Source organism: Cercospora kikuchii (genome assembly GCF_019650295.1).
Source record: "Cercospora kikuchii DNA, contig_00003, whole genome shotgun sequence".
NCBI lineage: Eukaryota > Fungi > Ascomycota > Dothideomycetes > Mycosphaerellales > Mycosphaerellaceae > Cercospora > Cercospora kikuchii.
The window spans coordinates 3,519,296-3,541,293 of NW_025408584.1; the positions used below are offsets into that span (position 1 = coordinate 3,519,296).

The following is a 21,998-nucleotide window of genomic DNA, read 5'->3' on the forward strand; positions in this document are numbered from 1 at the left end:
TGGGGGGAGAGTAGGTGTTGTGGAGGGGGCTGGCGGAATGGAGAGGGTGAGAGGTGCGGCGTAGCAGCGGCCGGGGACGGGGTTGGTGTTATTCGCCGATGTTCGATAGCCTTCGCGGCGGTGATGACAGCAGATGAGCAGGCAAATTGGACGCTGGAGGAGGGCGAGAGTGAGTAGGTCAGGATGGCGAGGAGGCAGTGGGAGATTAGAGCAGTCAGGAATGTCTCTGAAATCCACGTGAGGAGCGGCAGGGAATCGGCTTTCACGAAGGGGAGGAGCAGCGCGAAACAGGCCAGACAAGCAGGAAGCGGCGAGAGGGTTTTACATGCAGTCAGTCAGTCTATTAAACGCAGCGCCCAGAAGGTGCGTGGCTGCAGCGCAGACTTTGGTGGTTGCGTGCCCTCTAGCCGCGCTGAGCACCACCGCCTCGTGCTCCTCCTGTGCGCTGCGCTGCGCTGCGCTGCACATCGACGTTCGTTCTCGGCACTCTATTCTACCGCCCTGGAGCTTGGCTTCGGCGAAGGCAATTCCTTGCCTGTCAAAGCGAGACCGCGCTCCGCTGGCACCCGTCGCCGTCGTCATCAGCAGCAGAACACCACCAGAAAGCCCGTCATGCCACACTGCCAGCTGCTGCATGCCCTCCGCGCCCGACATGGCCGCTCCTGAGCCCGCCAACGCAGCGACCGGCAGCAAGCTCTGGCTTCCTGCGCGCTGGCCTGGAACCGTACCCCATTTCGCTTTCCCTCACGCCTCAACTTGTGAACCTTCGCGCGGACAGACTTCCTGGCATACCCCTCCGGTGGGCCAATCGCCCAGCAGAGTGTATTCTTGTCCTCCGCCACCAAAGCCAATATTCAGGGTGCAGCGAGAAGGCCATCTGATGGAAAGTAACAACCCATCTCCGTTGCGTCAGAGGCGGCGTGGCAGGCATCCGCAACGTGCAATCGCTGGTCCGGCAGGAGGTGATCCAGTACGCGGTGGTCGACTACTCATGGCGCCAGCGCGACGCAATGCGTTGGCTGACTTGGCTGGAGCTGACACGACAATGCAAAGGGCAGAGGCGAAGTACTGTGGGTGACACGCGCAGGGTGTCCGCTCCTGCGAGCTCATGCATGTAGACGGATTGTCTGCCGATTCTTGCGAGTCAGTCGCCTCGCTGTCGCACTCTGCCGATCCCCAGCTTTTCTTTCCTCTTACCTGAAATGGGCAATTAAGCGAACCACACACTTCACCTTGCTCGATTGACTGGTGATGAACACTTTTCGCATACCGACTCGAGGACACAACACCTCATTGCGCACCGCCACGTGATTGTCGGCACCTGTTCTTCGAGCAACAAGTGTACGGCCGCGACTTCCCTTCCACGCCGGCCTGCCCTCGTGCCGAGCGGCTCAAAAGAAAATTGTCGCCGGAGTCCGTACGCAAAAATGCCTACAAAGTGTCTCGGAAGCTTGGCTACATCTACCGACAATTACCTATTCGCTTTGGCGAGGGGCACGGGAACTCAACTAGCGACTATCGGATCCGATGACGCTCTGCGCATTCTTGACGCCACCACTTTGAAGGTTACCAAGACTCTCCAAGCCTGTCACTCCGGCGTTGCTTGCCTCAAGACTGGCGATTCTGCCCGCACCTTCGTGACCGGTGGCCGCGATGGCTTGGTGCGATGCTGGGACGGCCGTGCAAAGCAAGTCGCTGAAATGGCCGACCCCAAAGCAAACGGTATAGCATCGTTAGCATGTCATGACCACTTCATCGCTGTGGGTACGGAGAGTCTGAAAGAAGGACTCGGTGATGTGAGTGTGCTGTTGTTCGACGCGCGAAACACCAGTGCACCAGTACGACAGTATAACGAATCGCACACCGATACCGTGACCCAATTGCAATTCCATCCAGCCCAACCTCAAGTTCTGCTCTCGGGTAGTACAGATGGCCTGGTCTCCATTTTCGATGTCAATCACGAGGATGAGGATGATGCTCTGCAGCAAGTCCTGAATCCCAGATCAGCAGTCCACTGCGCCGGCTTCATCGCCCAAGACCAGGCATATGTTGTGTCCACGGACGAGCAATACTCCATCTACACACTGGCCAAGACCGCGTCCGAGGAAGAAGAGCTCCCTCCACCACTGCAATTTGGAGATGTGCGTCAAAAGCTCGATTGCATGTACGTGATCGACGTACTTGTGCAGCCAGATGGGCCACCATTGATTGCGTACGGCCACAACGAGAAGCGAACACTGGGCATCTCTTCGCTGGGCACGCCTGGAGCATGGGACTTTGGGCAAAAGATCGACCTGCCGGGCGCTCATGGCGACGATGTGGTTCGAGACGTACTACTGATTGAGAAGCGAGCTTTCAGCTGTGGAGAGGATGGTAATGTGAAGGCATGGTCACTTGGCTAAGTCTGCATGTAGGTCAGGTTTCCACTTTGTCCTTCGGCGGCCCTGAAAAATCTCAATGATACCCAGCAGGCGACGACTAGTTGTGTTTTCCGCTTTTCCTCGAAAACTTCCTTTCCTTTTTGCTTCACTTGAACTGCAAGTAACGCGCTACCGTTTAGTGTCCTCTACAGCCAATCAAGCGGTGCGTTCTCCAGGGCAGGTCTCCAGGCAACAGCTTCGCCCTCACTCACTTGAGCTCGTATCGGAAGTGGCCACTTCAGCTTCTACCAACGTCGCTCACATGACATCCTGAACATCACTCGGACTCAGCACAAGCCAAATACGAATGATGGTCTACGCACAACAGTTTCAGCGTCGGGAGCTTCTGACAAAACTCATTATTTCGACACCAAAACTGAGAAGCCTCGGTTATGAAGAAGACGCAAGTGATGTCGACGACCGACGACCACGAGCCGCGTTTCACCTGAGAAGAAACCTTCCGCCGATTAATTACGACGTGCGTGAGAGTTTCAAAGATCTATCTCTGTACCTCAAGAGGAGGGAAGAAGAAGTGATGCAGGCACCACCGAATCCCGAGGGAATGGGAATGCCCAAACGTCGCACAACTCGCTTTGGGGGTGTCGCTCGGCCGGGGATGTATTCTGATGAATTGAACTTTCCACCGCTGAGCGCTGGTGACTCTGGCGATGCATTAACGAAGACGCCACGTCGTTCAACTCATATCTCGAAACAAAAGAATGGCAGTACCAGCTACATTGAAACCAACGAGTGGAAATCGGGAGAGCGATCCTCGGTGCGCGAGCAGAATAATACCATAGAGGACCCTCTTTTAAGTCGCGACGTGACTGACCTCTGGGACGATCAAGCATGGATGCCATCAAACAGAAAGGCTGAAAAGCGTTCGGCTGCTTTGGACCAAGAGAATGATACCGGTGGAGAAACGGCACAGGTCATGTAAGTGGAACGATATGGATAGAGACTGCTCTGCTGACAACACCTAGTCTGCGTCCACAACCTCGGAGAAGTTCTCGCAAGCACATCGTGAAAGACGACGACGAGGACGAAGGTGACTCTATTCGCGTCGCTAAGCGCCCCAAATTTCTTCCTACGCCTTCAGTCACCGATACAGTCGATCTCACCACGCCTCCTCCCGAGCTCCCGCAGACGCCCACTGCACCAGTCAAAGTCAAACGCGAACGAGAGGAATCCGTCGCAGATCGTAGCTTCACCATGTCAATCGAACCTGTCAACGGAGAAAACGCAGAACTGCTCGAGCAGCTGAGAAACCTACTACGGCAGTACCAGGCTAGCATAATACTCAAACGTCCAGATCTGGAGAACGCTGTGCTTACGGTACTGAAAAGCAGCAATATCCCGCACGCCGTCTTCAATGAGTTTGCAAGCATTTGCTATGGCGGAATGGAAGGTGGCCCAGTGAGACCGGATTCGAGCCTGGGAGAATGGTTGAAAGACCGCTGGGTGTATTACATGACCAATTCCAATGCGAGCGGAGTTCAATAAGTAAGGATCTACGCCGAAGACGAAGAAGAATAAAGAGGAAGTTGGACGCAAGTCATGGCACTCGCGAAAATTGGTTGGGGGAAGTTTTGGGAGCCCGCTGGGCAGCTCATGCGGCTTGCGAATCTCGCAGGATGAGACACAATCTCCTACCACACTACGCATTCAAATCAACGCAGAGGTTCATTTCCGCTTCTTTCCAGCCATCTTCATGACCTCTTGCCAACCTTATCCCAAGTCTTAAACCTACATGAACTCCTTCTCCCCCTCCCACCCAACACTCCTCCTATAATTCTGCGTCAAACCTTCAATCTTCCACTTCGCTTCTTCTGCTTCTTTCCCAACTGTAAACACCAATGTTCCATAATGATGCAACTTCTCCGCAAATGTCACGCTGAAAGGACACCACGCCATCGCGAATAGCGCATCAACTTTCACTTCCGTGCGCTCTAGATCCGGCTTCTCGAAAATCTGCAGATCCGGTTGTCCTTCACGCCTTTTGCGGCCTTCTTCGAGGAGGGCCAGGAAGTGGGCTATATCGGTGCGGATGACTACTTTGAGAGATTCTTTCGCATCGGTCTGCGCCCTTTGCGCGGAGGTAGGTGCAGGGGAGGGGATAACGGCGAACTGAGGGTAAGAAGAGGTCGACTCGGAGGAGGGAGCTCGTGGAGGTTCTTGTCGGATTATGGTTAGGTTGGCTTCTGGAGCAAAGTAGGTGCCGAGACCCTCGATGTCGGCGGCATTGATTGCGTCGAAGAAGGCTTGGATGAGGGCTTTGATGGCCTTGACTTCTGGCGAGTCTTTGATTTGGGTCATGGTCGTGGTTGGTGCTGTTACGGTACTGGTGATGGACTACAGTTTCTAGTGAGGCGTGGATGTGAGAGGGAAATTTGTACTGCCGTTGTATGAAGTTGATTGCTGCTATGGCATAAGTGCTTACGTCGATAGATGGAGACTACATTGTGTTGGATGGAGCAGTTGTCGACCAGAGCGACTCAGAGGTGAGGTTACCAGGATACGGCCCCGCACGGGTCCTGCACGTCTGTGCACTTGCAGAGCCATGGCAATTTGTTTGACTTCCGCTTGAAGTTATGCCGACTTTCATAACTACCCTCCTATCGACAGTGGAACTTCTCCTGCACGATATCCGCTCAATAATAAACACCATCAGGCGTGGTGATGAATTGCGCGTCCTCGTAATTGATGCTGGTGGTATTCGCTGTGCCCGCAGCACGAAGACGACGAAATTCGGTGTAATTGCCCGCCAATTGCTCTCTCGAGAATTGCGAAAGCATCAATATTGCATCTCCAATAGCGATATGCTGGAGTCGAAGTCGATCATAATCCAGAGCTTCGGCTCCGAAGCTCGGTGCCCATAGGCTCCACGGGCCTGAGATGAGCGACATTGTCGGTAGCAAAGCATTGGTGTAGTACGTTCCCAGCCCGCCCATGCTAGGGTAGGTGGGAACCATATTGGGAGGGTTGGCGGGTGGAAAGCCTGGCGAAACGACCACATTGTCAAGACTCCTGTTCTTGGCGATATCGATGACGCCGTCGATAGCTTGCTGCACTTCGCCGACGGCCCACAAGATCGCTTCTCCTCTGCCAGTGTAATTCAAGACATTGCCGTATGTACCATTGGGAGCGGGACTGGATTCGATTTCACGAGAGCCTAGATGCTCGATGGCAATGACGAAGGCGGTGGTCCCGTTGGCTTGATCGTAGTCGGCATCCAGTGATTTTGCCAACAGTTTGTCCGAATCTAGCTGATAGGCGAGATGACTGGCTTCGAAGGCGAACTTCAAAGTCTTCGCGCGAGCTTGAATTGGCAAGGCGGCGAAATATTTGAGAAGCGTGAGGAGCGCGGCAGGTCCATTCTCTTGAACATACGTGACACCGTCCGTGTGCGTGGCTATGACGATTGTCTCATTCGACAGGCCCGGTAAAGTGGCCATCAGCCTGGGGACCTTTACTCTACCACTCTTTGCGTCGATGCGAATGAACGCCGTAAGATTCTTCTCAGCAGCCTCTCGCAATTGCAAGTACTGTTCCGCTCCAGTGAAGACCCCTGGCACGAGCCAATGTGTCCCAGAATGGCCGCTATAATAGCCTTCCAACTGTTTGCGGGAGACATTGAAGGCCGATACGTATCCTGCTGCTCCGCCAAGGCTCGCTGCCAGCAGATCTGCATGCGGAGGAGTGAGGAACGGACGTGAATAAGTTGGATTGAGCGTCGCGTCTGCAGATGCGTAGTAGGCGATGGACTGGAAAAGTGAGGTGGGAATCGCCAGGTTGGAATAGTCCCGTACAATGATCTTTCCCTTGAGATCGATGGCGGAGATGTTGGCGTTTGGAGCGAGGTACATGAGCTGCCCTGCAGAAGTTTTTGGTCAGCCATAACTTTCAGCAACGTAGAGTTTCCAGTGCTGGATACCCACCTGATATGGCAGAGCCATTCGTTGGCAGAGAATAGGCAATTGCACCAGCGACATCGACTGCTTCGTCGCCAATCTTCAGCTGGGCTGCACGATAGATGGAGTTGTGCGCCGGTTGCCAGTTGGCCAGCTCAAAATCACTCTTGGTGAAGGTGACGCCTGGAATGGAGCGGAGTTGGCGTGTAATATACTTGATCACTTTCAGGTGATTCGGGCTTCCTGGCAATCGCAGTCCTGAATGGCAAATTTGATCCACGATTTGCTTGATCTCGCAGCTGGAGGCGAAGACAGAAGCATCGATTGCTGTTGGTGGGACGAGGACATCCGAGGTAGAAGAGCTGCATGGTGCTGAAGCACGTATGGGCAGCGGCTCCGATCGTATGCACGCAACAAAAGCTATGAAGCCGATGACAAGGGAGAGTATTGTGACTAGCTCATGCATTTGGTGAACGTTCGCTATTCGGGGGGTTCAAGTCGTTATATGTCTATCCCTCCCAACACCAGCATCGGCCGAGCGGGCGGCCTCATCGGGCCCTTCCTCACAACTGAGGTCGCATCACAGCCATGCTCGTATCTGCTTGTTCCTAGGCTATACTAGCGAGTCGCGTCGAAGGTCGCGCACGCTGTCAACTATGTCGCTCGTTGATGGGATAGCCTTTGTGGCGTTGTATTCACTCATCAGCGGACATGATTGGCTGAAATTCCACGCTATCTCGTATAACAGAAACTTTAACAAGTGAGCGTATAGCACACCCAGCAGAATGGAGTCAGCTTTTCTGTGGTGCATTGACTGCCGCCGTCTCAATAGTGTCAAAATGAGGAGAGTACCGCGGCTCGCTTTGCTTTGACCTTACGTGGAGAGGCCCCATGGGGACGATCTTTTGCATGTGCTGATTGTGCTGCACCTGGAGACTCACGATGAGGCTTCCGTCCCATCCGAATCCCGAAACTACCAAAAGCATTGACAAGCACCAGATACACTCGTATGATCACGATTGAGTTGCTTCTCCGCCAGATGGCAGGCGCCTCGGCTGTAATTGATAGTTGACACTTGCGTATAAAGTCGAGTGGCTTGCTGTCACAAGCCCTCGTTGTCGTTCCGAGCGCCTGTTCTCATCAAAATCCCTCCTCTGACATTTCGAGATTCCTATCATGTTTATCAGACATCCAACGCTGGTGTTGGCCCTCGCCCGCTACAGTTCAGCGGTCTGTTCGCAATTTCCATCAGCAACAGTTCAAAATGGAGTGGTTTTTGGAACAACGACCTCTCTTCCTGAGGCCACAGTGATCGTCAACAAGTTCTTGGGCATCCCGTATGCCAATTCTCCGCCACAACGGTTCTCAGCGCCTGCTGCCGCCCCGGATTGGTATGCACCACGAAACGCAACAGTATTTGGACCAGCCTGCTTGCAGCAATCGGGTGAGATGGAATTTGTCAACATGAATGCCTTTCGATCCACTGACTTCTCATCACAGACGTTCTGGCCACTTTCTCGTACAAAGAGCCAGTACAAAGTGAGGACTGCCTCTACCTCAACGTCTATCAGCCCAGTGGGCAACCGCCAGACTACGGTTGGCCAGTCATGGTCTGGATACACGGTGGAGGTCTCCAATTCGGCAGCAGCGATACGCCAGAATATGATGGTGCTGCGTTTGCTGCCCATGAGAATGTCATATTCGTGTCCTTCAATTATAGGCTCTCTCGTATGGACTCTGCCACTCTGCGGTTTCAGAAGATAGTGCTAACCATTCTGTAAGTTTTTGGTTTTCCTGGTGCGCCTGGGTTACCGAATCTCGGTTTCATGGACCAGAGACTCGCCTTGAGCTGGGTTCAAGACAACATCGCGGCTTTCGATGGCGATCACGAAAAGGTCACCATCTTTGGTGAATCTTCTGGTGGCATCTCTGTAGATGCTTTGCTCACCGTACCTCCTTCGCCAATTGCTTTCCGTGCCGCGATCGTTCAGAGTGGCACTGTGCTCAGTAACGCGCTCGCCTCGCTCGGTCAAAACCCGGAAACTGCTTGGAACCAGACAACTGCATTCTTCAATTGCTCACTGGCCGACGATCAAGTCGCTTGTCTACGCGACGTGCCCGCCCTTCAGCTCCAGGCGTTCGCTAGCAACAACTCGTTGCCTACAGTCGTGAAGAATGACAACTTGACATATCTGTCAAATGCGAGCCAACAATATGCTGATGGACAGGCAGCGAATGTGCCAGTAATGGTCGGAACGACGGCGGACGAGGGCACCGTTTTCACACTCGGGCAGTCCAACCTTACAGCTTTCATCAACAACACCTTTGCGCTCTTGCCTCAGCTCATCCCCCGGGTCGCGGCGGCGTATGCGGTCGGTACGCCAGGTATCAACACCGAGAGCCAGGCTATCGCCCGGATCTTCACTGAAGTCGGAGTGCAATGCCCATCAGCACTGCTTGCTCGTCAAATAACTGAAGCGATGAACCCTGCGTGGCGGTACATTTTCAACGCCACATTTGCAAACACTTCTCCGCCTCCCGGCTTGGACTTGGGCGTCTTTCATTCGTCGGAGCTTCCTTTGGTGTTCAGTAATTACAACAAGACCACAGCTACTGGCCAGCAGTATGCGTTGAGCAACTACATGCGGGGAGCTTGGGCGCAATTTGCAAAGGATCCCGAAAATGGCCCTGGTTGGGGTCCCGTGGGATCGTACAACGGCGCCGACCTGGGTTTGCTGGGGTTGGATGGATCGAGTGGAGTTACAGTTGTGACTCCGGGCAGCGTCGACGCCAGATGCGTAATATTCGAGCCGATATATCAATTCCTGGGCTAGACAGAGCAGCAATGTAGTGTTTGAAGTCTCCATCGCTCTTGAAAAGCTGCGTGATTACTTGTCCAGGTCAATGTCTTCGTGTACGAAATCGCTCTGCGGGCCTTGCCGCATGCGGAAAACCCGTAGGATCTCTCTTCGCGTGCCATCGTCCCGCTCGTTGATGTCATTAGAATAGTAGTAATAGCGAACCCGGCAGTGCTCAGGTATGTATCCAGTGATTGCGAATGAAGGGTCGTCTTGCAGCGCCTTCCGCTCTTCGTATGCGATCACGGCCTTGCAGATGAGTACTGCGAGTTCTGAGCTCCAAGGTCCGTCCTGTCCTTCGCATCTTTCCATGACTTTCAAAGCTCGATGGCGTAGCTCTTGCTGACGACAAATTCGCGAGACGAACGACAAAGTTGATATTAGTCCGTGGCCAAGAAATACCAAGGGCTCCGACCTTCCCTCAGACCCATCGGCTGTCCTCTGCAGCTCCTCCGCGAGGTATGTTTCGGTGAGATCGATGATTCGAGAGAACGTCTCCATCTCCACATCGAAGTGACATTGATATCCACTCCATCGGCACCGAATGTAAACTCCGATCGTCATGCAACGTGCCTTAGCGAGCTTGAACTGCTGAGCCCGCTGGACCGTTTTGGATGCCAGACGTCGATCTATGGCGGCCTCGAGCGCCACATGTCTCGCACGGAAGGCAGAGATCTTCTCTAGAAGAGCATCGTTAACCGTCAGAGGCTCCGCAAAGGTGAGATCGCCGCCGGCATCAAGGTCGATGTGAGGCCTTCTTGTTGTCAACGTGGTTCCAATCAGATCAAGTATCAGATCTTCCAGCTCGCCTTGCACGACTTGATCGTCTGCTGATACAGCCAAGGGACCTGAGCCGCTCTTTAGGCTTTCTGGATTTGCGAGTGCTTGATTTGGCGCAGAGTTACGAGCGCTATGCACTGCTTGTTGTGGCAAGAGCGGATTAAAGAGTGCCATCGCGATGCAGTACTGTTTGAGAAGCCGTAACGACTCTCGAAGTGGTACCTCCGTAGCCATATCGTAGCGCGTCGTCGCCTCCCAGGCAATGCGCAGCCCATGCTCTAGATGGATTCCCACTTCGGTGAATGACTTTCGAAAGCAGTGTAGTATGACAAGCAGTAGGCTGTGGAAGACAACAGTAAACATGGTACTCGATGTGCTATCGGCCTCGGCGTCTTCGATAGTCTGGCGCAAGGACTGGACAGCCCGGGCATTGAAGATGGATGATTGCGTCGACGAAGATGAAGAGGGTGCCCGCATGCCTTGATGCTCGTAGCCGATGGCGATGGCCATGAAACACATGCTTGGACTGTGGTACAGCTCTTGCTTCATGTATTCCCAGAGAGGACTGGGCTCGCATTGTTGGAACGCTGGAAGTGTGCAATGGCAGAAGTAGCTCATAGCAGACTGCGCATCTGTATCGAGAGCTACAGGGATTCCATTAAGGGGTGCAGAGACCGTGGCCCGTGGGATAGTGCGGATCTGCTTCGGTTGTCTTGGATCGGAGAGGCATTCTCTTGCGGCAGACTGGCAGCGGAGGCACACAGGCTTAACTTCGTCGCATTTGACACGTCTTTGCCTGACATTGCCATTAGTGTATCATAATGGGTGTCATAGTAAATGACTGCTTTACTTGCACGTATAGCAGCCCGTACGAGATTTGCTGTGATTGGCACGTTGTCGGACGCTTTTAACAGTGCTGCTACTATCAGCACGATGGGACATTTCGCATCGTTCAGACTTCTCGTTCCTGCGAGCATGGAGTTGCGACTTGTGATAGTGAGCCATGATGCTTGGAAGGTGGTGCGTGATTTACACTTCCTCGGCGTGTCTCCTTAGCGCCACAGAGCGGAGGAATAGCCATCCGAGCACGTCTTCGGCCCTCAGAGTTATTTGCATGAAGAATCTTTGGTCGGGCATCAACGCAGCAAAATTTGGTACGCCAGCAAGACTACAATGCGTTGAGTGTCACATTGACTTTATCGACCTGATTTCATTCGCCTGCTGGAAGCGGGCGCCAACGGGTGCTCGAATTTCGTCCTCAAGATTTGAGTTCTTGGTTTTGTAGCTTCATGCTGAGCTAAGCACGATGGCCAATATCGTGCACTTGCGCACATCTGCAGGGTGTTTTTGATGAAGCTTACTAACGACGCTCGAAAGAGGACATCCGTTGACCCGAATGCGGTTGAAATCATTGGTCTCGTCGATTCGTGACTTTGACTGAAAGGCGCCCGATTCAGACGTTCTAGTTTCGGTCACATAGGCTTCATTCGTGTGCCTTGAGCGTTGTTGTCTGCGGCAGATTGTTCATCCTGAAGATGGACATTGCTCCGACAAACTCCATCGCGTGGAGGATTCTCACTTGATTGCACCACGTACTCGTTTAGCAAGCATAGAGCCATGTGGTGTGATAGCGGCTTGGAGAAGGACCGGTTTACGCGTTGCCGGCAAGTCTAATGGTGAGCTCGTTGCACTGGTGTTCTGAGTCCTAGTCTGCGTTCGCGATGGATGACCCCGTGCTGCCCTTTCAATACTCAGGTTTGGAGGCCCTGCCTTCAAGATCTGTACGTACACAGGTGTCACAAGCTATTCGCACTGCGCCCCCAACGTTTGACATTGAAGCTTCAATCGAGCTGTTGGCCAGACTCTTCGGTTAGCTCCTGCCGAGGCAGACGTTGTTGACCATTGACTCCGAGAAATATTAGTTGTGGGTACTTTCCCGTCTTCTCTCGCGTCCAGGTCTGCAAGGTAATGCATAGATTGCGGCACTGCCGGCTGTTTTCAAGCTCGAAGATTGTCGCGGATGGAGCAAGAAGGTGAGCCTGGTGTTCCAAGGACAGCACAGCCGATAGACTGCAGTGCGAGGCTGTTGTCGAGGAAAGGGCTATAGTAAAGATCTTGTAATGGCAAGGTCAGTCCGTTTTCAACGCGGGCCGTGCAACGTGGCTGCCAATCGGCTGTTCGTGACCGTGTTTCCATCACTGCACCCTGTAGGGTCTGCATCCTCCATCACCTCTCCTTCACGACTGCACGCGACGAATACATGCGACCGCACGCGCTGTTCCTTGCAGCCATGGCCCCCTCTTCACGGCATTTTACCCGATTATGGCCTCGAAGGCTTGGCTAAAGGTGGGGTGGTGGCGTCTAAGTGTCCGGCATTGGACGAGAGCAGGCGCAGCATATACATTTGCTGCTGTCGCGTGGTATAGTGTGAGGGTACACCACATGCTTTCAGCTTGACAACATGCCCATTACAGAGATTGCAAGCTTCCCGGTGAAAGATGGAGTCAACACGGAGGCCTTGTTCGACAGAGCTTCTGGATCAGAATTGTCTGTGCTGATGCAGGACTGGTCGAGAGAATTGCACAAACACAAAGGGTTGCATGGCGCGAAGCTGGGAATGAAAGTTGAAGATGCGAGTAGTCTGGTCGTTGTCATGGGTATGGTTCCTAGCCTTGTTCAGTGCATCTGACTAGAATGTGACTGACCCAGACGGAAAAAGACTGGGACGATATCCAGAGCCACTTCGCATGCCTTTCCTCCGGGGGCCACTGCGTGGAGCTTTTTCTTTGCGCCTGCGGCGGGCTGTGTGATGAAGAAGTTGCGCCCGTGTTGTGAAGTTCGAGTTTACTTTGCCTCCGGCGGCCACTGCGTGGAGCTTTTTTTTTTCTTTGCGCCTGCGGCGGGCTGTTTAAGGGAGCTGCGCCCGTGTTGTTGTGATTGCTGCAATTAATTTTGCGACGCGCTCAACGCCGAAGGCGTTGAGCACGTCGCAAAATCCGAAGACGAAGAAGCCGCCAGCCACGTGGTCGGCAAGGGGATCGAAGCGACAAGGTTGATTTAGGCAGACGGAACGAGCCTCGTTGATTAGCGTTGTGCTAGTGTGAGCTGATCCTTGCGGGCGATTGGGACAGGTGCAGGCGAGCGTGGAGACGAGCGAGACATGTCGCGGATCGCAGATGGGGAAGGCGGAGAGAGCTGCACGACATGCAGGACAGAGCGCTTCGAGCAGATGGGCTTCGGCTGATCGCAATCGTCGGGGAGACGGTGGGCTGCTGCGAAGAATGCGGCCGGCGGTGGTGCATGGGCGGCAGTGCATCGCCAGACATTCCAGAAGCGAACAGCACAGGGTCCTTCACCCATTTCCAGCTGAAGCACTCACCTCCGCCTGCGACCAGTGCTCCTCTTCACTTTCCCTCTCACGGTCTCACGCTCTCCATCGCCGTCACATCCACCTGCCTCCCGCCGTTGCCCAGCCGTCGAGCTGCATACGCGACCTCGCGTGCTCCGAGCTGCCATCCGTTCTGCACAACTCGAGCTCCGTCCTCCACCTAACGACCCGCTCCGCCCTGCGACTACACGATTCGACATGCGACATCCGTGACGCCCGCCCTCCCCAACCGATACAGCCAGAACACGACGGCGTTCGAGCTGATCGCGCAGCCCGCTCCGACGAACAGCGCGCCGACAGGACTGCACTTCATGTCACCACGACAGCCGCAACGAGGCCAACACCACCGGCGAGGCTCGCTGCAGCGCGTGGGCTAGGCCGCGGTGAAATATGCGCATATCCATACGCCTGCAGTTGGGCGGCTTGATCTTGATCTCTTCCCTCGTCGGCCTCGCCGTCATTTCCGTCGCAGTATGGATCACAATCCACGACTTTGTGCTCGACCTCAGAGCCTCCCGCCTGGCACTGACGGCTGCGCTCAAAGCTGGCCAGCTGTCTAGCAACCTGGATGTCATGCAGACCTCAGCCAGCTTTGTGGCATCTCGCGTGCTGTTGCAGACCGCATTGCTTAGGTACTATGCTGATGGCAACAACACGTCCGAGAATTGGACCCGTGCCAGAGCAGACATGCGAGCTGCCGTAGGGGGCGAAGCTTCGTTGGGACAACGCTTACTGCTGCAATCTCGATTGTACCCACGAGATGCCAATGGTGTGAATGGACCGTATCCGCTCTTGAACACGACCGCCACTTCGGATATGCAACGGATAGCTCTTCCCTACTCATATGCCAATGGAACTACTGTTTATCTGGGCAACAACGACACAGAACTATCATACCCGCCCATGCTATATCCGAACTTGACCTATCTCGAAAATGGTGCAGCGCAGTATAACGACTTCGTCTTCACTTCGGAGCGTGCCTTGTTGCTGGGCCCATGGACCGTCAACGCTACATTCTCTCTCCTCTCGATCACGATGCCTGTGACCAACAACACTAATGCCAATGATCTGCTTGGTTATGTGACACTGGTCATGGATGCGAGACTAGTGTCTCAAGTAATCGACTCTGCAGAAGGACTAGGCAAGACTGGAGAGACGCTACTGATCGGGCCAGCCGACTCGACAAATCTATTCCCAACCGATGTCCATCTCGAGTCTGATATTCCGCCTGGGCTCAATGTGCGGTATGTGCTGCCTTTGAACCAATCGTACAGCAGTCGACATCCCGGGCAGACGAGCAGTGGCACCAATCCTGCATTCGGCGCTGGAGACTACCCAGCTCTGTCCAAAGCTCTCGCACTCACCACTGGTGCTGGAGCCTCAGGCGCCGAGCTGAGAGCGAGGAACGAGGCTGGCAAAAAGGTCAGCGTTGGCTTCGCTATGCCTGCCAACAATTTGGTCAACTGGACTATCTTGCTCGAAATGTCCCGAGACGAAGTGTGGCAACCCATCGATACTTTGCGAAAAGTTATAGTAGCTTGCGTGTTCGCAACTGCTGGCTTAATGGCAATCATTGCAGCTCCACTCGCGCACTTCGCCGCGCAACCCATTTTACGTCTGCGAGAGGCAACACTGAGATCGGTGGATCCTCCTAGCACGGATGGACAGTCAGATATGGACTCTCTGGGTTACCTCAGAGAGCCAGCTGCTGATGGAAATCAAGACACAACAGACATGGATGAAGTGATTGCTAGGAAAGAGGGGTTCCTGGAGAAGGGCTTGAAGTCGCCTTTTTCCAGATGGACGCGCAGGTTCACCGAGGATTCGCATTCTAAGCGTGTTGAGCGGAGAAAACGGAATTTCCGCATCCCTGGCCGTGTGAAGCAGCGAAAAGGCTGCATCAAAGACGAGCTCACCGACTTGACGCACACCTTCAACGAGATGTCCGATGAGCTTATGATGCAGTATTCAAAATTGGAAGAGCGCGTGAGGCAGCGGACAGCCGAGCTGGAACTCAGCAAAAAGGCTGCCGAGGCCGCAAATGAGAGCAAGACACTTTTCATTGCCAACATTAGCCACGAGCTCAAGACGCCTCTCAACGGCATTCTTGGCATGTGCGCTGTTTGCATGCAAGAGGATGACCCTCTGCGCCTGAAGCGGTCGCTCGGCATCATCTATAAATCGGGCGATCTGCTGCTGAACCTCCTCACAGACCTGCTCACATTCAGTAAGAACCAAGTTGGCCAGCACTTGACGTTGGACGAAAAAGAGTTCCGCTTGCGCGATGTCAGTTCGCAGATTCTGGCCATTTTCGAAAAACAGGCCAAGGAAGGCCAGATCGATCTCAAAGTGCAGTTTGAAGGTATCTACGACACGGAACACGACATTGCAGCTCCTGATCAGCTCTCGGGTTGTGGGCCAGGTGCAAGCGGACGCATGAGAGACATGATATTATGGGGCGACATCCATCGCATCCTCCAGGTTGTCATTAATCTCGTATCGAACAGTCTGAAATTCACGCCCGCTGGAGGGACTGTGGCACTCACAATCCGTGCTCTGCCAGAGCTGCTCGATATTGGGAGTCGTCAGACTTCTGTCAATTCCAGGCAGTCTCTGCAAATTCCTCGGAAGAGAGATTCTGACCTGTCTATTGCGAAGATCGGTACCCAGAGGAATTCGGACGCATCAATGCAACGGTTCGGCACCGCGAATGCCATCAATGTACTTGATAAACCACACGCTATCGTACACGTTGCGGAGCGAGCACGGTCGCCTGCTTCAAAGAAGTACATCTGTTTCGAATTCGAAGTGACGGATACAGGCCCTGGCATTCCTCAGGACTTGCAGGACAAGATATTCGAACCTTTCGTGCAGGGTGACCTGGGGCTCAGCAAGAAATATGGTGGCACTGGTTTGGGCCTCTCAATTTGCTCGCAACTGGCCAGTTTGATGAGGGGATCTATGAGTGTGCATAGCGAAGTCGGCTCCGGCAGCACTTTCACGATGAAGATCCCATTGCGCCATGTTCAGACCCGCGCGGACAGTGCGGCCAGTTCTGCTCTGGGTCACGGCGAGGAAGTGTGCGGGGCGAGCTCATTCGATGCAGGCTCTCGCTCCGCCTCACCGCAGCGTTCGCATGGCAGTGTGGATTACGATCCCGAGGCCTCTAGTGTGAATGAGACCACTAAGCCGATGGCACATCCTGCTGGAGACATAAGCGCTCAGTCTCAACCTCGCCTAGTCGGACTGAGTCAGCCCTTCTTCGCATCCAACAAGACGCTTGACGATACAGATGCACAAGGTGAAGCCATGCGACGAATGTCTGCTTCGGCGAGCAGGACCGGTAGGATTCGGGTGCTTGTAGCAGAAGACAACAAAGTAAACCAAGGTTTGTGTAGTCCGCTTGAGATGCGACGCCATATGCAAAGTCGCTGGCTAACATATCATCAACAGAGGTCGTTTTGCGCATGCTTAAACTCGAAGACATCTACGATGTTGTAGTCGCCAAGGACGGTCAGGAAGCGCTGGACTTAGTGAAAGAGTCTATGTGCCCTGGGAGCCAACCATTCAACCTCATCTTCATGGACGTACAAATGCCAAATGTGGACGGCCTCACGAGCACGCGACTTATCCGCCAGATTGGGTATCAAGAACCAATTGTGGCGCTGACAGCATATGCAGAGGAGAACAATATCAAGGATTGCATGGACTCTGGCATGAATTATTTTCTGTAGGTCTCAGACACTCTGGCTTCTTGAGACGAAGTACTGATGTTCAAAAAGCTCAAAGCCAATTCGAAGGCCGCAGCTCAAGAAAGTGCTCAACGAATACATTACGCCGATACCTGAAGAGCCTGAGGAACAGCTTACTCCGCCCGAGGAGCGTCGGGGCTCTCACAACACCACCATCGTGATGGTCAACAATGGGCGAAATTCACAGGAGTTCACGACTCATGATGGCACTACAGAGCCTGCCAATGGTACGTTTGACATTACAGGACGATCCTTCCAAGCGTCAGCTGTCTCGCGGCATGCCCAGGATGACCGATCTGCCTCGCCGAGAACAGTCATGTAGTCAGTCACAACCGACAGCAACCTAGGAACATGGGCTGGACGAGGTCTCGTAGCTGCTGGATCTCGCGACGCGAATCAACTACGACAACAGAACAGACGAGCGAGCGAAGGGAGCCTGGTACCTTCGCGAATAGAAAAGAGAAGAGGAATGTGACAACGCGTTTCCGTGATGAGTTTAATTTTTGTGCGAGCGTGGAGTTACGGGTGTCAAGACAGCGGGACGAAAAGAGGGAGTTTGCATTCGGGAACGCCCATGAGACAGTGTGTCGATGATGGGGCATATTCTCAGGCGTTTATCATGGTATATGGCGTTGTTCAATGCCCGTGTTGCCAAAAGAGGCGGAGTATATGAAATGTCTTTGGGCTCAGGACTCTGGTTGTTTGATGGTGGGCAAAAGGACTTCTCGAATCTCTCTGTGTGTGTCTGTACATAAAAATGCGCTACCTGCATATGTGCTCGCGGTCAAAGGCAGAACCGCATGAAGCAAAATACATTGATGTGAAAGGAATATCGTGTTACAGAGCGTGAACGCCAGATCGCAATATGATGATGGCATGCTTCCCGCCACCTTTCTCGTAAGGACACTGAATCATAACATCGCCACTTCTGTTGTGTGATTTTGACTTTGTAGTTCAGATGACAATTCTGCTTCAACCGCATCCACTTCCATTTCTATCCCCTGTAACCCAACCATAAATTCCATCATCTGAGCATCCAGACCTTGCAATGCGGAATCTAAATTCGAAATTACGCTCTGAGCGACTCCAAGCGATGACATTTGGGTTCGGAGTTTGAGTTGGGAGATTGCTATATTTTGGAGAGATGTGAGATGGGAGTTGAGATTTTGAATCAGATGTCGGGTTTGAGCGATGAATGTTTGAGGATGTGGCGATGTTGGAAGGTGAGGTTCGAGAGAGGATAGATTTTGCGTGGCGATGAAGGTTGTGAGATTTGTGTAGAGAGTTTGCAGCTTTTGTTGTTGGTCTTGTTGCTCGTGACGTTGGTTTTGTTGTTGTCCGGGTAATGGGTATTCGTCGGCTCCGTTCATGAATTCGTCTTGGTTGAGAGGCGGCGTTGGGAGTTGTTGGTTGAATGATTGGGAGAACCCTTCATTGTGGTTTGACATTGCGGAGTCGTTTCGGTCATGGTATTTGTGTTTTTCTTCATATTTTAAGGTGTTGTTGTGGTTGGAGAAGTTGTTCTGGCTCTCAATGTGGGGTTGTGAGGCCGTGGTCCCTCGACGCTTCAAAGTGGGTCTGTCGTCGGCGTAGAAGCCATTGAGGGTCACGTCTTCAGTTTTCCGCTTGCCAATCAACGACATTGTACTCCTCGATATCGTTCTGCTCTCTCCAATTGTGTGCAGTGGTTCATCAACGGGAAACAAAGAAGACCAACAAATTGGATCTTGATATCCGCAATCACGCAATCTCGCCGAGGTGGCGGGGAAGGACAGGGTGAAAGGGCCGAGATCGCTGCAGGGAAAGTCACTTTTTCTTGGGAGCAATTGGAACTAACATTCATCTCTCATGCATGTACATACATTTGTACAGTGCAACATTGTTCGAAAGTTATAGTATGCCGTTTCCCCCATCGAGTCCAATCCGCCTGCCGAACATATCTGCCTTGTTCGCGTGATGCGTGAGCAATCGCCATCAGCACAGCTTCTCCGTGTTCGTCTTCTTGCCCACTTTGGAATCACCAAAACTTGAATCCGAAGAGCCAAAGTATGAACAAGAGGACTTTGAACTCCAGAACGACGTGCGCGAAGATGGCTATGACGGGCATGGAGATCGCGCAAAGAAGCACAGCTGTGATGGCGAGAAGAATTGGGTGGTCAGCAAGTCTCTCTATGAGCCTTGCAAATAGGCCAATGACAGTGACTGGACTCTGGATGCCAACCTCCACCTTGCCATGCTCGTCGACCCTCGTCTCAACCTTCCAATTGCCAGTACCAGCAGGTTCATGTAGACGCGTGTGCTGCAGAGGACTGCCGGACAGAGGTAAGATCTTAGGAGCAGCTTTGCATCGTGAGTACGGAGCAGGCTGTCGATCTGAGACCAAGACCTCGGGAGCTATCTTGCTCCAGGAGTATGGAGCGGGACATCGATTGGGAACAGATAACTCATGAGATGCCAGAGTACCTCCGTTCTCCGCACCTTCATCGTCCTTGGGGAAGTCTTCTGTGTCCAACTCTGCGCCGGTCGGCAAGGTGGCGCTCGTCTTGATGGGCATCTTGTGCACCTTGGTCTTCCCCTCCGTGTGCTCTGTTCGTTGCTCCTCTGCCCCCACTCGACCGGAGTAAATGTTCTGAACAGGAAGCCGCTGTGTCTGGGGCGAAGGGTCGCTGGAAGGTCTGTCGTGCTTCTGGCGAGACATGACAACTCCCTTGGCTTGCGACTGAGATTTCGGGGATGTGGTGGTTTCGACGTTGCTGCGGTGAACCGAGTGAAGAGAGTGGCTTTGGTGAAGCCAGTGCAGCAAGTTTGGCGAGAAGAGTTGTGTCGTGGCAGCAAAAGACTTGGAGAGCGCTGTTGCCTGGTGGTGACTGCTTGCGTCGCAAGCAAGTGCTGTTCTTAAGGCAAGTGCGCCCAACTTCCTTCTTTCCACTGACCGGACCTCAGCAACGACCACATTTCGCGGAAGTTGATCTTCCAGACGATCTTTGCTTGCATACGCAAACGAATTTCACGCGACAGTGTGGACGAGGACATCATTCATGTCAACGCTGCGCCCGATCGAGTGGGCGGTGGTCGATGTTGTGCTGAAATCCAGCCAGACTGGCACGCAAGAGCCGCAGTGTGCCAACAGTGAGTTGGAATCGCGATGCTCAGCTGTTCACGCTCCCTTCGCCAGATCCTCACTGCTCCGCCACGAATCCGGGGCGACTTCGATTGTCAGAGATTCATCTTCATTCAGTGAACACTTCCAAAGCCTGTCATGTTGACCAAACTGACAGTTTTCCATGAAAGGCCAATTCTCCAGCTCTCGAGGAAGATCTTCGAGCTCAACACTAAGCGCTTCCATGACTTTCTTCATGACCGATCCTGCAACTGAGGATGATGATGTGGCACCGCGATCGGCTGCCTCACACGCAGCGAATGTGGCAGCGACCCAAAGTAACGAGTGCATGTCGGCACCTTCTCCCACAGTCCACTGCCACAGGGTATCTGGAATGCGGGTGAGCAATTTGAGACCTCGCTCAAGCACGCATGCGCGCGTAGCTTGTTGTATTGGAGTCCAGAAACGACTGAGGATCCATAGATTGAGCTGAACAGTCAGTAAAAGCAGCTCTGTACATATTGCATCACATCCATCACTTGACTCGTGCCGGGCGAGCCGCGGATGGTAGGAGCGTATGAGATATTCCAGCTCGTAAATGTGTCCAAATGGCGGATCTCGTGTTTCTTTGAGGTCTGGCCAGGCCAAGAACAACTGGAACAGCTTTGTAAACAAATCACAGATCTGTGCTTTCCCGAAGCCAGCATCAGTGCAAGATGGACTAGCTGCAGTGCAAGCATTCGCCAATCGCTTCACCGTCGCACCATTATTGATCTGCCAATCTGGGGTCGAGGCTCGATAGGTCTTTGGGATGTAGAGATCGAACAGAGGTAATTGGTTCAGGTTGAGAGCTAGTCGAAGATCGAGCCACGCAATGATGAGCCATTGGTGAACAGAAAGCCGCTCCAGTGCCTTCATAGCTCTCAGCACGTGAATGTGTATTCCAGCAGCATGGAACTCCGCGTCTTGCAAGTGGCTGAAGGCAAGAATAGCTACTGCAACTAGGGTGCCACTGTCGATCGCAGTCCCATATGTGTCGACTTGCTTTTGTATCTGCTTGATCAATTGGCCTTTCTGGTGCAAGTAGGGTTTTTGACGGGCTGCGCTGCCTCCAGCTATTTGGGCTTCCTTGCGGTATGCATACATGGCTGCAGCGCAAAGATGACTAGGAACGAGTCAGTTGGCTACTGTGTACAGGACTTGTGACGGCTTACACTTCATGAGACCTAGCTTGATGCCACTGCATCTCGATGAAGTGATGTCTGGCTACATCAAAACCTTTGGTGCCATCGGCCTTGTCCTCATAGAAAAACCATTGCCACACGTGCACGACATCTCGTACACTTTCGTAGGGAGATGCAGGTATGAGCATGGAGCTCACGTCGCCAGTCGCGTATTGTTGCCCGCAAGCCGCTGTCTGACTAGGCGTCCTGCTGGTCTTGGTCTTCGCTGGGCCCAGACAAGACATCAGACCTAAACCTTGACCTTGCTTGACCACGGGATGGTTTCCTCCATCCCGTATCGAAGCTTTATAATTCCTCATGACATGCCGTTTTCGCAGAGCTTTAGACTGCTTCGGCGCCTTGCCGTTCTGCTCATCGCAGACAACGAACATGAAGCCGGGCGGGTCTTCTGTGTCATCCTCAAAGTTTTCGTGTATGAAAGTGGCCATCGTATTCCTTTCAGAGAATGTCGTGGGCAAATGCGATCATTCTGCTGGGCAAGGCGAGTCTTTTGGTCTTGAAGAGCACTGATTTGGCTGTAGGTGTCTAGAAATGGAGTCCAGCTT

At 53.3% G+C, this 21,998-nt stretch overlaps 10 protein-coding genes across 10 annotated transcripts; 4 read left to right on the forward strand and 6 right to left on the reverse strand.

Annotated features, from left to right (window-relative positions):
• Positions 1-1,427: 1,427 nt before the first annotated feature.
• Positions 1,428-2,402, forward strand: CKM354_000576500 (uncharacterized protein; the record flags this gene model as incomplete). The annotated part of the gene is made up of 1 exon (XM_044801051.1): positions 1,428-2,402. The coding sequence occupies one exon, from the start codon at positions 1,428-1,430 to the stop codon at positions 2,400-2,402; it is 975 nt and encodes a 324-aa protein (XP_044656986.1).
• Positions 2,403-2,727: 325 nt separating this feature from the next.
• Positions 2,728-3,923, forward strand: CKM354_000576600 (uncharacterized protein; the record flags this gene model as incomplete). The annotated part of the gene is made up of 2 exons (XM_044801052.1): positions 2,728-3,356; positions 3,404-3,923. The coding sequence occupies 2 exons, from the start codon at positions 2,728-2,730 to the stop codon at positions 3,921-3,923; spliced, it is 1,149 nt and encodes a 382-aa protein (XP_044656987.1).
• A 243-nt stretch (positions 3,924-4,166) lies between these two features.
• Positions 4,167-4,736, reverse strand: CKM354_000576700 (uncharacterized protein; the record flags this gene model as incomplete). The annotated part of the gene is made up of 1 exon (XM_044801053.1): positions 4,167-4,736. One exon carries the CDS (start codon positions 4,734-4,736, stop codon positions 4,167-4,169), a length of 570 nt encoding a protein of 189 aa, XP_044656988.1.
• Positions 4,737-5,071: 335 nt separating this feature from the next.
• Positions 5,072-6,797, reverse strand: CKM354_000576800 (uncharacterized protein; the record flags this gene model as incomplete). The annotated part of the gene is made up of 2 exons (XM_044801054.1): positions 5,072-6,294; positions 6,359-6,797. The coding sequence occupies 2 exons, from the start codon at positions 6,795-6,797 to the stop codon at positions 5,072-5,074; spliced, it is 1,662 nt and encodes a 553-aa protein (XP_044656989.1).
• Positions 6,798-7,507: 710 nt separating this feature from the next.
• Positions 7,508-9,165, forward strand: CKM354_000576900 (uncharacterized protein; the record flags this gene model as incomplete). The annotated part of the gene is made up of 3 exons (XM_044801055.1): positions 7,508-7,775; positions 7,832-8,059; positions 8,114-9,165. The coding sequence occupies 3 exons, from the start codon at positions 7,508-7,510 to the stop codon at positions 9,163-9,165; spliced, it is 1,548 nt and encodes a 515-aa protein (XP_044656990.1).
• Positions 9,166-9,219: 54 nt separating this feature from the next.
• Positions 9,220-10,911, reverse strand: CKM354_000577000 (uncharacterized protein; the record flags this gene model as incomplete). Its single annotated transcript, XM_044801056.1, has 2 exons — positions 9,220-10,765; positions 10,820-10,911. The coding sequence occupies 2 exons, from the start codon at positions 10,909-10,911 to the stop codon at positions 9,220-9,222; spliced, it is 1,638 nt and encodes a 545-aa protein (XP_044656991.1).
• Positions 10,912-13,747: 2,836 nt separating this feature from the next.
• On the forward strand, positions 13,748-17,431 carry CKM354_000577100 (uncharacterized protein; the record flags this gene model as incomplete). Its single annotated transcript, XM_044801057.1, has 3 exons — positions 13,748-16,745; positions 16,811-17,087; positions 17,140-17,431. 3 exons carry the CDS (start codon positions 13,748-13,750, stop codon positions 17,429-17,431), a joined length of 3,567 nt encoding a protein of 1,188 aa, XP_044656992.1.
• Positions 17,432-18,020: 589 nt separating this feature from the next.
• On the reverse strand, positions 18,021-18,752 carry CKM354_000577200 (uncharacterized protein; the record flags this gene model as incomplete). Its single annotated transcript, XM_044801058.1, has 1 exon — positions 18,021-18,752. One exon carries the CDS (start codon positions 18,750-18,752, stop codon positions 18,021-18,023), a length of 732 nt encoding a protein of 243 aa, XP_044656993.1.
• Positions 18,753-19,126: 374 nt separating this feature from the next.
• On the reverse strand, positions 19,127-19,807 carry CKM354_000577300 (uncharacterized protein; the record flags this gene model as incomplete). Its single annotated transcript, XM_044801059.1, has 1 exon — positions 19,127-19,807. The coding sequence occupies one exon, from the start codon at positions 19,805-19,807 to the stop codon at positions 19,127-19,129; it is 681 nt and encodes a 226-aa protein (XP_044656994.1).
• Positions 19,808-20,266: 459 nt separating this feature from the next.
• On the reverse strand, positions 20,267-21,881 carry CKM354_000577400 (uncharacterized protein; the record flags this gene model as incomplete). Its single annotated transcript, XM_044801060.1, has 2 exons — positions 20,267-21,374; positions 21,424-21,881. 2 exons carry the CDS (start codon positions 21,879-21,881, stop codon positions 20,267-20,269), a joined length of 1,566 nt encoding a protein of 521 aa, XP_044656995.1.
• Positions 21,882-21,998: the final 117 nt, after the last annotated feature.